Here is a 17,527-nt window from a genome sequence, read left to right as displayed (position 1 = left end):
TTTTTTCATTTTTCTTTCTATCTTTCGTCAAGGAATTTCTTGTTGCAGTCCGCTTTAGGCCTCTTTCACACAAACATTTAATGGACATGAGAAAACCACGACGTAAAGCACATCAGGATGTTGGTGGATCACATCCTTCTTCTCCATGTTGTTTTTCTTGTTCTCCAACACGAGAAACTCTGACCTATGCTCAGGCACAGCAGATGGTGGATGTTGAAATTGAAGGGCGTCTTCACAGAATTAGTATTTTTGAACCTCTTGGGATTGTTTCAGAGGATGAACTTACTGCTCAAGACATTACTGAGTGCAATAGCAATAAAGAAAACACTGAGCTAACGCTGTATGCAAATTGTCGAAAAACTTCCAACAAAGGTAAGAAGCATGAACTTTGCCTAAAACATGCAGTAAGTGTTAATTTGGAACATCTACCGCATCCTATATTTCGTGTACTGGAGTCAGTTGCTATAGAAAACACATTGGAAACCCCTATTCTGCCTGACAAACTGTATCGCTATACTGAGCGTTCTGCAAAAGAGAGAGACAAAGATGTTGAGTATGATCTTGATGAAACTGATCAAGCCTGGTTGGAGATAATCAATGAGAAGAGACAGAATGAAGGTATTTCTAAAGTACCTGCTAACACATTTGAACTTTTGATGGATAAGTTGGAAAAGGAATCATACCATAAAAGTCGCTGTATTGGCATGATGCATTCTTCTGTTGATGAAAATGCATTTTGTTGTGTATGCATGGATGATGAGTGCCATAATAGTAATGCTATATTGTTCTGCGATATGTGCAACCTTGCTGTTCATCAAGAGTGTTATGGTGTACCATATATCCCCGAAGAACAGTGGCTTTGTCGCTGCTGTCTACAGTCGCCTTCAAATCCTGTTAGTTGTGTGCTTTGCCCTAACCAGGGTGGAGCTTTTAAACAAACTACTGATGGAAGATGGGCCCATGTAGTATGTGCAATATGGGTTCCAGAGGTATGCTTTGCCAATACAGTATTTCTGGAACCTGTTGAAGGTGTGGCTAATATTCCTCCTGCTCGGTGGAAACTAACCTGTTATCTTTGTAAAAAAAAAGGACATGGTGCATCCATTCAGTGTCACAAGGTTAACTGTTATTCAGCATTTCATGTCACATGTGCACAGAGAGCTGGACTGTTTATGAAGGTGGAACCACTGCGTGAAACTGGGATAAATGGCACCACTTATACTGTTCGCAAGACTGCATATTGTGAAGCTCATCGTCCCCCTGGAACTCAACAAAAAGAACCCATCAAAAGCTTTCTACAGGAGGAAAATGAACTGAAAAGGATAAATAAAGATGAAAAAAATAAAAAGAGGAAAGGTGGGAAGAAGTTCCATGACAAAATGCTTGAAAAGAACAACATGGAACCAGAGCATAGAAGAGGTCCTGTGCCCCTTTTGACTGTCATACAGATTCCTCTGTGTAGGTAAGGTAACGCTGCCTAGAATTTTTTTTTTCCCCACAAACACTAACTAATACGTTTTTTTTTTGTGCCTATTTAAAGGTAACCGCTCACCAGGGACCTCATTTTCACTAAAGATTGGTTGCAGAAACCCATCACACCTGCAATGCAAACATGCCTTTCTCCTTTTCTAAGCCACATGACAGAATCCTCTGTTAAGTCACAGGGGTTGGCTTTGGTTTGGATGCATTTAAAAAAACACGTGACTTGTCTGTGCTACTCACTCCTCAGATGTTGGCCCCATCTTTGTGCTCCTGTATAGCTCCTCCCCCACTGATGTCATCTCACCAGGTTGTGAACCCTGAAAGAACAGGAGGGAGGAGCTGTACAGGAGAACAAAGGTGGGTTCTCAGGTGTTATCTCTTTAGCTAGGTTTATGGATAGATATATATAATTTTTTTTTTTTTTTTTTTTTGGTTTACCATTGTGTAAGAGGGAGTACAATTATATATCTGTGTGTAGCTAGGTGCAATTTTGAGCAAAAATTGTTTGGTGCTTTAACGTTCCTTTTGCTGTATATTTTTGTGCATAAATGGAGTATGTATGAACTCCTCATATCTTACTGCTTTTAGAGAAACACTTTTTCTTTATGTAAGTAGAATACAACATAGAGATACATATATTGGTGGAAATTTAGAATTTTCATGTGATTTTTGGATTTTATTATTGTTTGCTGCAAAGTTGCATGAAGGTGATAGTGTGTATGTATTAACCCCTTAATGTCCTGGCCATTTTTTTTTTTTTTTTAATTTTCTTTTTTCACTCCCCACTTTTAAAAATCTACAACTTTTTTTTAAATTTTTCATGAAAAGAGCTCGGTGACGGCTTGTTTTCTGTGTAACAAATTGCACTTCATAGTGATGGGGTTGATTATTCCATGCCGTGTACTGGGAAGTGGGGAAAAAATTCCACATCCAGTGAAAATGGTAAAAAAAACGCATTTGTGCCATTTTCTTGTGGGCTTGGATTTTACAGCTTTCGCTTTACACCCAAAAATGACATGTCTACTTTATTCTTTGGGTCAGTACGATCACAGGGATACCACATTTGTATAGGTTTTATGTTTTTGTACATTTTACAAAAATTAAAACCACCTATACAAAAAGTTTTTTTTTTAAATTTTGCCATCTTGTGGTGCTAATAGCTTTTTAATGCTTCGATGTATAGAGCTGTGGTTGGTGTTATTTTGTGCGACTTTTGATGACGTTTTCAATGCTATCATTTTTGGGACTGTATGACCTTTTGATCACTTTTTTTAATAGAATTTTTTTATATTTTTCAAAATGGCAAAAAAGCTATTTTCCGTTACGGGGTTAAACGCAGTGAAAACACATTATATTTTGTTTTGGGCATTTTTGGACGCGGCAGTGACCATTTTGTTTATGATTTTTACTGTTTATTTAAATTTATATCCGTTCTAGGGAAAGAGGGGTGATTTGAATTTTTAGGTTTTTTTAATTTAAACTTTTTTATTTTTACAGTATTTTTCAGACCCCCTAGTGACTACAAGTGGTTATAACTTTGGAACGCTTTAACATATCCAAGTGATTTTAAAATTGTTTTCTCGTGACACTTTGTACTTCATGTTAGTTGAAAAATTTTGGTGGTATGTTTTGCATTTATTTATGAGAAAATCAGATATTTGGTGAAAATTTGGAAAAATTCTTGATTTTCGAACTTCAAAATGTTCTACTTTTTCCATACATAAGTCATAACCGCAAAAAAAAAACGTAATAACTAACATTCACTAAATGTCTAATTTATGTGGACATGGTTTTTTATGCATACTCTTATTTTTGTAGGATGTTATGGGGCTTTGAACGTTCGGTGCGATTCTTCACATTTTCATAAAAAACACAAAATCCTGCTATTGAGGGACTTGCTCAGGTTTCAAATCACTTTGAGGGGCCTAAATAAAAGTAAAAGCCCATAAATTACCCCATTATAGAAACTACACCCCTCAACGTACGTGAAACAACTTTTATGAAGTTTGTTAACCCTTTAATTGTTTTACAGGGGTTAAAACTAAATCGGATGCAATTTTGAAAGTAAAATTTTTTTGGCTAAATTAATGTGTTTTTCAAAAAATGTACAAATTCTCAGTGGATAAAATACCAAAACGCTCCACAAAATTTGATACCCAATCCCTCCCGCGTATAACAATACCCCATATGTGGTGGTAACCTGCTGTATTGGAACACGCCAGGGCATTGGAGGGGGGAGCTGCGCCATTCAGAGCAGATTATGCATTGTCACTTTTTATTGGCTATACAATCTTTATTTTTTTGGCAATTTGGACATACAGGCAGTCCCCGGGTTACATACAAGATAGGGTCTGTAGGTTTGTTCTTAAGTTGAGTTTGTATGTAAGTCGGAACTGTATATTTTATCATTGTAATCCCAGCCAGAACTTTTTTGGTCTCTGTGACAATTGGATTTTAAAAATGTTGGGGTGTCATAAGAATCAATATTAACACTAAAGCTTTAATACAGACACATTTGATAACAGTTACAGCTGTTTATTGTAGCCTAGGACTAAAGTACAATAAATTACCAATATCCAGAGGTCCATTTGTAACTTGGGGTCGTATGTAAGTCGAGTGTTCTTAAGTAGGGGACCGCCTGTATAAGGGCTTATTTTCTGCGACATGAGATGCACTTTACAAATACTTCATTTTAGTGGGTCATTAGCTTATTGATGAGATTTTATTAACTCTTGAATGTATGGGTGAAAAGAAAATTGTCAATTTTGGTTTACTTTCTTTTCGTAATTTTTGGGGGTCGTACATCGTTCACTAAAAATACTATATTATCTTTATTCTATAGGTCACTACGATTACGGTGATACCTCATTTATATAGTTTTTCATTTATTTTTACAATTTTACTGGATAAAAACTAATGTAGAGGAAATCTCATTTGTTTTTGCATTGCCATCTTTTCGGAGACGTAACTTTAATATTTTTTGGTTGACAGAGCTAGTTTAGGGCTTATTTTTTACGTGTTGAAGTGTTCTTTTCAGTGGTACTATTTTTGCGCACATAACTTTTTTTGATCACTTTTTAGAACATTTTTGTGTAGAGATTTTATGAAAAATTTACATTTTTGGCGTGTTTTTCGTGTTTTGTTTTTACGGCGTTCACCGAGCCGGTCCAATAATGTTTCTGAGTTATTCTACAGATTGTTACCCACGCGGCGATACCAAATATGTGGGTTTTTTTGGCCATTTTGTGTTTTTTTCACTTTATTGCATGTGTATAGGGAATATTTGTGTTTAGTGGACTTTAACTTTATTTAATTAATTCTTTTTATCAATAAATGTATATATGAAGTGTTTTTAACATTTTTTATTAACTTTTACAGGTTAGCTTGAACAAGTGATCAAGCTCTTCTTCACATTACACAGTGTAATACAGATGTATTACAGTGTGTTACAGCCGGGTCCTGCTAGAAGGCAGGACCCGGCACACAGAGGAGGATCGCGCAGCCCCAGGCACCGGCAGGCCCCGGGGGGGTCCGATTCTTCTCAAGTGCCCCTTGCACGCCGCGGTCGCGCTGTCAGGGGTTAACACCCGCGATCGGAGAAATCTCCGATCGCGGGTGTTAGAGGCAGGTGTCGGCTATAATATATAGCTGACACCCGCAGCTTCTGGCGCCGGCTCCGTTCGGGAGCCGGTGCCAGAAGCATGACGTAATAGTACTGCATAGTACCGAGATGCAGTACTATTACGTCAAATGTCGGAAAGGGGTTAAACCCTAGGTTGTCTGATCAATACTACCATATACTGCCATACTACAGTATGGCAGTATTTGGGGATTTTCCACCTCATTAATTCATGTAATGAATGGGTTAAAACGAAACCGCCTTGGGACTTTGGAAGACCTGAGGATGTCATGGCGACCAGTCGCCACTCCCTGATGCCGCCACGGGGACCGACGATAGTCAACAAAATGGCGGCACCCATGCCGGTGTAGATCAACGGGATAACACCCGCAATTGGTGCTAGCACTATTACTGTTACAGCGTGCGTCGAGAAGTGGTTAAATTGTTATTTTTGTGTACATGGTAGGTGGTAATTTCTGGGGAAAAAAAATATTTTGATGGGAGCTTTTAATTCACACATTTATGGATTGGAACCTAATATTACATGTTTTTTTTTTTTTGTTTTTTTTTTTAATTACCATTCTTGGGAGTGTAAATTTGTGTTGATGTTGTGTATTATGGTATATATAAATCACCAATCTTTTTGTTATTTTTATGGGTATATCATTTTTATTGAAAAACGTTTGTCATAGGCACTGATATTATTGACAAGTTTTGCACTAAAGTAACAATCTGTATGAAACCGAGCATCACGAGAGCACAGTTTATAAGCATATCTTGATATGTAATAAACAAATGAAAAAAGGTAATTAGTGAAGGGGGTTGAGAACGACTAAGGAAAGAACCTCAGGGTAACCCATAAGGGTTCTCGGGGAAAGCGGAAAAGTACTAAGTATCAGTATTATGTATCTCCAGAAGAAAGCCGGTATTTCATGGCTGCTGAGGTCCGAAACGTTGACCATGTCGACCAGCTTCTTTAAAGGTACTTACTTTTTCTTTATCTAGACAGGCCCCCCCCCCTCTCTGTCTAGGGCAGAATTTGTTGATTGTCTCAACCATATCATTAGATTGGAAGACCTCACGCTTTAGATAAAATCAACAAATTCTGCCCTAGACAGCCCCCCCCCCCCCCCCCCACTCTGTCTAGGGCAGAATTTGTTGATTGTCTCAACAAATCTTGGGAGACCTCCAATGATGTGGTATGACTGTACAGGCTGCACTTAGAAAATGTTGAAGGAGCCCTTTCTTAGCTTTCGTTATAGAGTATGGAAATGACGACAGTAAAGCTAACTCTGGAGAAAGAAGATCACTTCCCCACGTACTTTAGTGTATAGACCCAGATCGCCTCCCAAAACTGTTTGATTAAAGGACATCTCCACCAGGTGTGTATGTGCAACCCTATGTCAGAAAGACAGCGACAACAGGAGTCATCTACCTCAGGGAAGATCTTATGTAGCACTGTAGGACACCTGTACCGTCTTGAAAGTATTTTAAAATTCCTTTCCTGGAAATCAAGGACTGATGGGTCATGGTAAGTATTTTCATTCTCTCATTCTTTGAAAAAGATCTTCCCAGGTCTTCCTCCCATTTAGTCAGATAAGCCAGAGGCGGTATAGAGTCCGGGTCCCCCTCCCCCATCTTTGGGGCAACCAGATATGAGCAGACGGTGGAATCGTTGACATGGAGGACATTAGTTGTACCCATAGCTTTGTACTGGAAGTACGGTGAAGGGCCAGAACACAGGTGCTAATCACTGCCTTATGATATAGCTCAAAGTCTGGCAGACCCGTATACGGGGTCATTGTCCCTTTCAAATACAGGCGGTCCCCTACTTAAGAACACTTGACTTACATACGACCCATAGTTACAAACGGACCTCTGGATATTGGTAATTTATTGTACTTTAGTCCTAGGCTACAATGATCAGCTATAACAGTTATCACAGGTGTCTGTAATGAAGATTTATTGTTAATCCTGGTTCTTATTTGTTAGGGATTTTTATGCAGGGCCCCAACAGCCCTCTTGACTTTTGTAAGGTGAGTCCTAATTAACCCTTTGAGGGAGGATGAGATAGCTGTTGGCAGCGAGCTGACAGAGTAAATGAAAGACACAGTCGGTCTTCCGATGCACTCAAATCAAACTGTTTATTTCAAACAGATACAGCTATATTTTAACACATAGAGATCAGCATTTGGGGTGTTGTATGAATGGAGATAAGGTACTTAGATTCTATTGGCCATTATGTTTTTGTACCAGCACATTCTGGGAAAAATGACTAGGCCTTGTTTACAGCCATGCTTATCTACACAATGGCTCCTAGAAGCTTCTTCATAACCAAAATAAATAACAAGAATACAGAGGCCCGAAGGACAGTAAGAAATGCCAAGGATATTGTGAAAAGGCAAACAACAGTTTAAATGAGAAAAATAGCTGAATTAAAACATTTAACTCTATAGCTTCTAAAAGGGAAGCATACCCCCCCCCCAAGGTGGCCGCTGTATCTAAGATGGCGGACAGTAGTCAAGATGGCGTCCGAAACCAGTGCGACCTCATTAACAATTCCCCCCTTTGAGCTTTGCTGGCCTGTAACTCCATCCTGAGCGACCTCCTCAAGCTCCAGGTACCCACAGGTAGGCTAAGCCCGTACCTGCTGGACTTGTTAACTCTTCACCAGATCCCCTGGAGGCTGGTCACTCAGGGGTTACAGGCCCGCACACTCAAATCACATCACTGAGTTCCCATAGTCCACAGGTTTGTAAACAGGCAGCATCATCCTCCGCTCCGGGCACTTCTCCTGTCGTGGTTCTTACCGCTTGGACGGCCATCTGGGACATGGTGGACTTGATGAGGGGGACCACACAGCACGCCATAAGTGACAAGAGCAAAATCACAATCCCAAATATTACCCCCACTTAAAGGAAACCCTTCCAATCCCCCAACCACAAAATGAAGGACAAAGTGTCCACCCCAGAGTTTCTCTTGAGTTCCCTGGACAGTCCTTCAATCTTTTCACGAGCATGGGTAATGGATCCATAGGGGGCGATGTCATCTGGGATGTATATGCGACAAGCCACTCCCACCATCTTACAGACTCCTCCCTTCTCAGCAAGGATCATTTCCAAAGCCGTGCGGTTCTGAGAAGCATCTCCGATGTAATTCACAAATCTCTGTTGATTACAATAAAAACAGTTAACCCAACCAACATCTTTGCTCATAGCTCTCTGGGGAATAATGGACTCTAGACCTGCCCATATCTGATTGTGGGCCTTGTACTCATCTGGGACCCCCCTTGGTGCTCCCACTGTATCTATATAAACGTTGTCATCTAGGTGCTTCTCTCTCAGACCTTCAGAATCCTTTGGGATTCTCTACCTTTTCTTTATGTGTCTGATCAACCTTATCCCTGGGGATCACGATGAAGGAATGCACAAGTGTTATCACCGTACTCTCACCTTCCCAGCCTCTAGGCCTGACCTGACTCTCCTATCCCCACAAATACAGTACACATCAGACACTGCTATACAGGGTTACCTGTGCTGTCAGTGTTAAAGAAGGTCATTGTCGTGTTGCACCAACCGTAGGTAAAGTCTCCTACCCTGGGGGCATCCTGGTCCTATAGTTACAGTGATAGTCATGGTTGGGGTGTCCCTGAGCATACAGTCAGTCAGAAGAGACCAGCTAGCAAGAAGAATAAGTTTGTAATAGAAAGCGTGGAAGCATGCTGACTTCCCTCTAGCTTCACAGACGTGGCACTGGTCAGCAGGACTTGGAAAGGACCATCATAGCGAGGCTCCAGACTCTCTCTCTGGTGTCTCTTTACCACCACGTAGTCTCCAGGCTTCAGGTTATGCATCCTGAGGTCTCTGTCTGCATCTGAAAAAGGAATCAGAAACACTTTTGTCGACCTTTTCCAAGGCCTGGCTCAACTGTGTGGCATGTTCCACCTGGTTTCCTGCCATCAGCTATAGGGTCTGTGGGAAGTAGGGGCCTAGTCTGGGTGCACAGCCAAAAAGTACTTCAAAGGGGGACAATCCCATCTTTCTTTTGGGGGTGGTCCGCAATGGTTTCCCTGTTTCATCCATGGCCTTCTGGATCTCTAACTTAAGAGTGCCGTTTAGTCTTTCAATCCCACCACTAACTTGGGGATGCTAAGGGGTGTTCAGGGCCTGTTCTACACCCAGGAGGGACAAGGTTTCAGGTCTTTACCTGTCCAGTGAAGTGGGTTCTGCAACCGGACTCTATGGTCTCTGGAAGTCCAAACCTGCAGAAAAATCTCACTCACCAACTTCTTGGCTGCAGCTCTGGCAGTAGCCTTGGTCATGGGAGAAGCTTCTGGCCACCCTGGAAAGAGATCAATGCACACAAGCACGTACTCCTACGTACCACTTTTTGGTAGCTGGATAAAATCCATCTGCAGTCTTTGGAAGGGATACAGCAGCTTGGGTGTCACCTTCTGTGGGGTCTTTACCACCTTACCCGGGTTGTGGCGGGCACAGACTATACAGGCTTTCACTAGTCTAGTGACAGGGGTAGTAATGCCCGGGCAAACCACTTGCGGTTTATGAGCACTAGCATGGCCATTTTGGATATGTGTGTGTGTGTCTGTAGGCTACTTGACTTACTGTCGGGTGCAGGGCTCCGGCCAGGCACACCCTCTCTCCCAGCATCCAGGTCCCATTGGCATCTGGGCTCCAGCTTTCCTCCACTCTTCCTTCACTTCTGATGACTCCCGGGCCACCAGGGACTGGAACACCTGTGGATCAAACTTTTAGCTCAGAACTCACCGCTGAGACTTCAGGACAGTCTCCGGGCTCCATCTGTGCAGCTGCCTTTGCCATCCCGTCAGCCACATACTTGCCCTTGGCTTGTGGAGTTACCAAATTGTGTGTGCTTTTACTTTTATTATCCTCACCTCTCGTGGAAGTAAGAGAGCATCCATGAGCTCTTTAACCAGCGTGCCATGCTTAAAGGGGGTCCCTGCAGAGGTGAGGAAATCTCTAGCCTTCCATAAGGGTTCATAGTCGTGTTTAGACCCCAGAACTATACCTTGAGTATAGATGTTTGCCCTTTTACCTTCCACCAGCTGTAGCACTTCCCTGAGTGCCGTCACTTCACCTCCTGCGCTGACCTGTGTGGAGGGAATGGTTCTGCTTGTACTACCTCATGTGCGCCACTGACCACTGCATATCCAGCATAGAACCGTCTGTCTTCTCCTGCAGACCTGGAGCCATCTATGAGAAAAAACTCCACATCTGGGTTACCCTTCTCCCCCCCCCCTCTCTGAATCCTGGAAGACTGGAGATAGAATAAAGGATTCAGAGCTGTGCACCTTATCAGTGTATCCTGGGGCATCAGGAGTGCACACTGGAGTCTGAGCTGTCTGGCCTTTGCTCAGATGCTTGGGCTGTACTTGGGTGAGGACACTGTGCAAGGTATGTGGGGTTTGCACAGTAACTGAGTGATCTAGGGTCTAGGATCAGCTCACTGGCCTTGCTGAGCAGATTGCTGGCTGCATCTACTAACAAATGAGGGGCTCCCCACACGACTGAGTCTAACCGGGCCTAAGAGTTGGGCCACTGGGGAGGCCACCACGTTCCTGGGCTAAGACACCTGTGGCCTACATACTCAGTGCAAAATAAAATAAAAGGTCTGGTTCAATAGGATGTGCCTAGGGCCGGGGCAGACAGGATTTACCAGCTTAAGGCTATGGAATGCATCAATTGCCTCCTGACTAAAGGCAAATGGGGAAGAGGCAATTCAGTCAGAAAGGGGCAGCAGACCTTATCCCAGGCGTGCAGGAGCTGGCCAGTCCTAGAATCATGTGAAGAGGCTTAGGGCCTCAGGGCAGGGGCACATTCTGGACTGCTAGCTTTCTTTCCTCTGTCAGGTATCTGCCTGTGGCTGAGAAGCAGTGACCTAGGAAGACCACCTTCTCCTGGTAGTACTGGAGTTTGTCTCAGGAAACTTTGCAACCCTTCTGGAACAGAAAACACATAAGGTCAATAAATGCATCCTGGCAAACAACAACAGTAGGTCATCCGCATACTGAAAAGGAGAACATCCAGTAAGGGGCTAGTCTGCCAGTCTACTCCCTGTAGGGCCGTGGGATACTGGCTGGGTGAGTTTTACCCCCCTTGTGGGAATCTGCATCAGGTATACTGGAATACTGATCTGGTAAAGGCAAATCGGTACTGGCAATCCTCATGTAGGGGCACAGAGAGGAAAACATTTGCCAAATCAATAACAGTGAATAATATGTCACTCTCAGGGACTGCTGCCAGTTTGGGCTAGGGACCACTGGGCTTCAGTACACTCATTGGCAGCTTGGAGGTCATGGACCATCCTACATGTATCCGGCTGTTCTTTCTGAGTCTTTTCTTGACCGGGAATGGGCTAAAATCATCATCGGACTAGCAGGGGAGAGTTCTACAATGCAAGGCGATAACTCTGTTTGGGGGGGCTGTTCTCGCTGACATCCTTGTCCATAACCACCCCCCTTGTCTTGCCCTGTCGGGGCCGTCTCCGCCACTCACTACAGTAATGTCTCCTCCCCGCAACGCCCACTTGGGTTGGCCGGTTGAGATTTCCGGAGATGTTGTCAATCTCTCTTCAGCGTGGTCTGTGAAACATCCTCTATTCCCTCTGTACATCAATGTGTCCCTCCACCACATCTCCAGCCCAGTGTTCTGTGCTACCTATAAAGTTCTGGCCAGACTCCAACGTCTCAATAAAATCCAGGTACACTTAAGATGGTTTTTAATCAAAAAGGAACAAAAGTCAGTCATAGGCTCTGTAATACAGTTGGGGGGCTTGTTCTTGCTTAGTCTGTTCGTGGGTTACACAGGAGGACATCACATCATACTCTATCCCTGTTCCACAACCAAATAAATTCCTTCAAGTCTTTTTTAGATTGTCAGGGAGAAGTCTAAATGCAGCGATCTACCTCTCCCAAATGTAAATGTTCTCACTAGCGTGTAAACCACGAGATAACAGAACACAGATTCCAAGCAACTCAATATGGAGAAATTCACTTTTCCGTGAACATCAAGGTCACTATCGTCTCTCTCGTAGATAAGACAGACACAGCACATGTCAGTTCTTCACAAAACAAAACGCAGCTCCAACAGCCCCCGCCCTTTTGTTAACCCCTTAAATGCCAGAAAGCAGGTACCGGAGACATTTTAACACTTTTTATAGCAATTTTTCTCTAATAATCGTGATCAATAAATTTTAATAATACTCAAACAAACAACATCCCTCATTCCCAAGACCCCTAGCAGACGCCCGAAACATGGTCAGCTGTTTTCCTACAAAGCCCCACAACAGCTTTTATGGCTGCCAACAGCAATCAACTTTCAGGGACTTGAAGGGAATATAACTTAAAATGGCCGCCACTGAGAAATAAACTGTCTTAAGATGGCCGCCACTGAAGAATGGCAGGGCGTGTCATCTTCTCTAACCACCAGCTACAGGGGTGGAGTCTGGATTACAGGAGCCATTTTTCACTCCAAGGAAGATATAATTAAATCTCTTTTTTCCTCAAATTCTTTCCACATCAAAAACTTTGAAATGTCCCTTATCGCCTGTCTCTTTCTTCAATGGGCACTCAGAAGAATCCCAGTCACTCTGTCCTAGTCCGTCTGTCAAAGTCAGAGGCTATAAGTGTCTGTTTCCAAATCTGATCACTTGTACAATCATCAGATCATCTGACACATCCCAAAAAACTTTCAAACCTTCACTATGACCTTTCATTTCAACACAAAACTACCAGCCCTTATGTCCGATCTTGTCAACTTGCACTTTTCCATCAGTCCTACTGAACTCAACAACCTTCTGTCTCTGTGCATCTTTCCCCTTCATGTGGGACACAATCTTCCTTCTTGCCTATGTCTGCAATGCAACGCACTTGGCTCAATTCCAATTCACTCTGCTGTGCTCTCTGTATCTACAACTACGATACCGTTACAGGGACACATCCCCAAAGATTCAGCGGATGCCAACATCTCGATTTATTGACAAACAAAGAAACTAGCTACCAGAGAATATCTCACAAAGGACGCTACACCAAGCCACTGCCTGACTAGACTGACTAAAACATGCCGCCATCCTCCACTAGTTCTCACAGTCACACGAGACCGCTCAGACTCCCGAAGAAAGTCTAGCGCTCACCTGATCAGGGCGGGTCTCCGCAATCTGAACTCTGTCACAATCTATGGGAAAAACCAGTCCCAAACAAACAGTATCCCAGACACTATGATAATCCGACTATCACAACAGAATATCTCCCACTCTAGCATTGCAGACATCTAAGGGTTACTACTTCCCGTCTCACAGCTTCAGCTAACACCACAGACTGTCTGACCATCTGTCACTGTCCAGTCTCTGTCCATCACCTTACAAAGTTGTTCTTTGCCAAAAACTCTGAGCTTAGGTTACAGTGAACAACAGTGGCAAATACATAACACAGAGACAGTCTTACCCGGTCCGTCCAACCAGTGAACCAGAAGTGACATATCAAGGTAGACAAGAAAAATTAATATCTTACCCTGAGAGCGCTCTGGTCAGTTCTGTTCACCAAGCCGGCGGGGACACTTCACGGAGGCTGTCTCGGTGTTGTTGTTGCTTACTTCTAAGCCCACCCAGAAAAGGACGCCAAATATTGTTAGGGATTTTTATGCAGGGCCCCAACAGCCCTCTTGACTTTTGTAAGGTGAGTCCTAATTAACCCTTTGAGGGAGGATGAGATAGCTGCCGGCAGCGAGCTGACAGAGTAAATGAAAGACACAGTCGGTCTTCCGATGCACTCAAATCAAACTGTTTATTTCAAACAGATACAGCTATATTTTAACACATAGAGATCAGCATTTGGGGTGTTGTATGAATGGAGATAAGGTACTTAGATTCTATTGGCCATTATGTTTTTGTACCAGCACATTCTGGGAAAAATGACTAGGCCTTGTTTACAGCCATGCTTATCTACACAATGGCTCCTAGAAGCTTCTTCATAACCAAAATAAATAACAAGAATACAGAGGCCCGAAGGACAGTAAGAAATGCCAAGGATATTGTGAAAAGGCAAACAACAGTTTAAATGAGAAAAATAGCTGAATTAAAACATTTAACTCTATAGCTTCTAAAAGGGAAGCATACCCCCCCCCCCAAGGTGGCCGCTGTATCTAAGATGGCGGACAGTAGTCAAGATGGCGTCCGAAATCAGTGCGACCTCATTACCTGTGTGCGACCTGGGGTTACAATGATAAAATATACAGTTCCGACTTACATACAAATTCAACTTAAGAACAAACCTACAGACCCTATCTTGTATGTAACCTGGGGACTGCCTGTATATCTGATAATCTGGGTTCTAAGCTTGCTAATGAAGGATCTTGGTAGAGGAATCGGCAATCTTAGGTATCCATTTTAATTGCTGCCGTCTGTCCAAACCAGTTTTCATCCGGTCCCCGCCGCATCCAGCTCTCGGAGCGCCGGTGGCTCCTGCTGAGGTCCCCGGCGGGTCGCGGCAGTGGCGCGCGGGGCTACATCCGTCTGGACAGGAAGCTTCTGCCTGTCACTGAATAGTGCTCGATGCGGCCGATGGGGTCCCAGTGTATTACGGATGCGGTCACATGTACCGTTACTTATTTTTAAACTTTAGTCCGGCCCTCCAACGGTCTGAGATGGACCGTGAACGGCCCCCTATGTAAAAAGTTTGGGGACCCCTGGTCCAAACCATGACAAAACAAAAATAGGGGGTTCCAGCCATCAATTTATCATAGTTGGAGGAGTCATCTGTGTTTGCTGTCAAATTAACTCCCAAATATTTAATGGAATGTGTTATTATTTTTAAATGTGTCACAAAGTTGCATGATGGTGGTACGGGCTGTCAACTGTTAATATATGGTTTGATTAGAATTTAGTATAATGCTGTCATTTCTGTTTTATTTGTACTGGTCAAAATTGTTAAAATTGCTCTGGTAAATTACGTGACAAAATTTTAAAAAAAAAACCTGTCAGGGAAAGGGTTAAACCTGTAAAGGCTAGTTTACTTTGTGTTTTGACACAATCTCCTTTTCTATACTTTTAATGGAAGGTAGCCATTTATCTTGTTTTCTGTATGCAGATTCCCCAGTTTGCAAAATAGATCTACATGACCTATTTGCGAAGAAATTCCATTATGCAACCTCAATTTAGTTCTAGTGGCTCAATATCTGCTTTAAATAAAGATTTACCTTTCTTAATTTTCTCCAAAAAAATCTACATGTTAAAGGGGTTGGCCACTTTTCAATAAAACTGTAGGTCTATGTATCTTATAACAATAGTTAGATGTCCTCTTTTAGACATATCTATGTCCCCTTAATATAGAAAAAATCTCTCTATACCACACATGAGAATTTAATCAATTGCACCTATAACTAAACACCACTAGGTGGCGATGGAGTGTTAGAGAATATAATCTTTTATTTAGAATTCAATTTTTAAAAAGATACAAAACATACATTTAATTAAGGGAATGCCAAATAATTATTGTCACAAAAAGTTTAGGAGGTACAGCCAATATACTTGTTTAAAAACTTAGAAAAAGTAGAAAAATAGAAAAAAGTATTGGAAAGTTTAAAAATTATTGCACTAAAATTCAGAGACTAGCTGGTGACTATATAATACTTATTGCATCGTTGTTTGCCCGGCCAAGTGAGAGTTAGATAACACCAGTATCATATTGTTTTCCTTGTTACTATGAAGTCTCTATCTAGGTAACAATTACACTTTTTATATTTAAATTACCTTTCTTTTTGGTGTATCTCTAAATGGCATATGCCGGTCACCAGCATCAAGGTCTATGTATCTGTACCTTTTGTCTCTTTTGGGAGCTTCAGTCTTTCCCTGTTCTCACCATGCTGCCCTCTGCATGTATAGACTTTTCCTGTTTCTGACTCCTTCAGTCTGTCCTAATGGCATGTCTGTGTGCCTGTGCCTCTGTCTGCCTGTGCCTCTGTCTGCCTGTGCCTCTGTCTGCCTGTGCCTCTGTCTGCCTGTGCCTCTGTCTGTCTGTCTGCCTGTGCCTCTGTCTGTCTGCCTGTGCCTCTGTCTGTCTGTCTGTCTGCCTGTGCCTCTGTCTGTCTGCCTGCCTGTGCCTCTGTCTGTCTGCCTGCCTGTGCCTCTGTCTGCCTGTGCCTATGCCTGCCTGTGCCTATGTCTGCCTGTGCCTCTGTCTGCCTGTGCCTCTGTCTGTCTGCCTGCCTGTGCCTCTGTCTATCTGTCTGCATGTCTGCCTGCCTGTGCCTCTGTCTATCTGCCTGTCTGTGCCTATGTCTGCCTGTCTGCCTGTGCCTCTGTCTGCCTGTGCCTCTGTCTGCCTGTCTGCCTGTGCCTCTGTCTGCCTGTGCCTATGCCTGCCTGTGCCTCTGTCTGCCTGTGCCTCTGTCTGTCTGCCTGCCTGTGCCTCTGTCTATCTGTCTGCATGTCTGCCTGTCTGTGCCTCTGTCTGTCTGCCTGCCTGTGCCTCTGTCTGTCTGCCTGCCTGTGCCTCTGTCTGCCTGTCTGCCTGTGCCTCTGTCTGCCTGTGCCTCTGTCTGCCTGCCTGTGCCTCTGTCTGCCTGCCTGTGCCTCTGTCTGCCTGCCTGTGCCTCTGTCTGCCTGTCTGTGCCTCTGTCTGCCTGTCTGTGCCTCTGTCTGCCTGTCTGTCTGCCTGCCTCTGCCTGTCTGTCTGCCTGCCTGTGCCTCTGTCTATCTGTCTGCCTGTATGTCTGCCTGCCTGTGCCTCTGTCTATCTGCCTGTCTGTGCCTATGTCTGCCTGTCTGCCTGTGCCTCTGTCTGACTGCCTGTCTGTGCCTCTGTCTGCCTGTGCCTCTGTCCGTCTGCCTGCCTGTGCCTCTGTCTGCCTGTCTGTCTGCCTGCCTCTGCCTGTCTGTCTGCCTGCCTGTGCCTCTGTCTGCCTGCCTGTGCCTCTGTCTGCCTGCCTGTGCCTCTGTCTGTCTGCCTGTGCCTCTGTCTGGCTGCCTGTCTGCCTGCCTGTGCCTCTGTCTGCCTGTCTGCCTGCCTGTGCCTCTGCCTGCCTGTCTGTCTCCCTGCCTGTGCCTCTGTCTGCCTGTCTGTCTGCCTGCCTCTGCCTGTCTGTCTGCCTGCCTGTGCTTCTGTCTGCCTGTGCCTCTGTCTATCTGTCTGCCTGTCTGTCTGCCTGCCTGTGCCTCTGCCTGTCTGTCTGCCTGCCTGTGCCTCTGCCTGTCTGTGCCTATGTCTGCCTGTCTGCCTGTGCCTCTGTCTGACTGCCTGTCTGTCTGCCTGCCTCTGCCTGTCTGCCTGCCTGTGCCTCTGTCTGCCTGTCTGCCCGTGCCTCTGTCTGCCTGTCTGCCTGTGCCTCTGTCTGTCTCTCTGCCTGTGCCTCTGCCTGCCTGTGCCTCTGCCTGCCTGTGCCTCTGTCTATCTGT

At 44.0% G+C, this 17,527-nt stretch overlaps 1 protein-coding gene across 5 annotated transcripts in view; it reads left to right on the top strand.

Annotated features, from left to right (window-relative positions):
• BRPF3 (bromodomain and PHD finger containing 3) overlaps nt 1-17,527 on the top strand; it is a 288,586-nt gene that overhangs the window by 19,613 nt on the left and 251,446 nt on the right. For all 5 annotated transcript variants that reach the window (XM_072137236.1, XM_072137237.1, XM_072137235.1 and 2 more), the window contains exon 2: nt 33-1,462. In XM_072137236.1, the coding sequence (XP_071993337.1) occupies nt 81-1,462 (1,382 nt within the window). In that variant the 5' untranslated portion in view covers nt 33-80. The remainder of the gene's footprint in view (nt 1-32; nt 1,463-17,527) is intronic.

The sequence above is a fragment of the Engystomops pustulosus genome, chromosome 2 (assembly GCF_040894005.1).
Source record: "Engystomops pustulosus chromosome 2, aEngPut4.maternal, whole genome shotgun sequence".
Lineage (NCBI taxonomy): Eukaryota > Metazoa > Chordata > Amphibia > Anura > Leptodactylidae > Engystomops > Engystomops pustulosus.
This window is presented reverse-complemented; position numbering and strand designations above follow the sequence as displayed.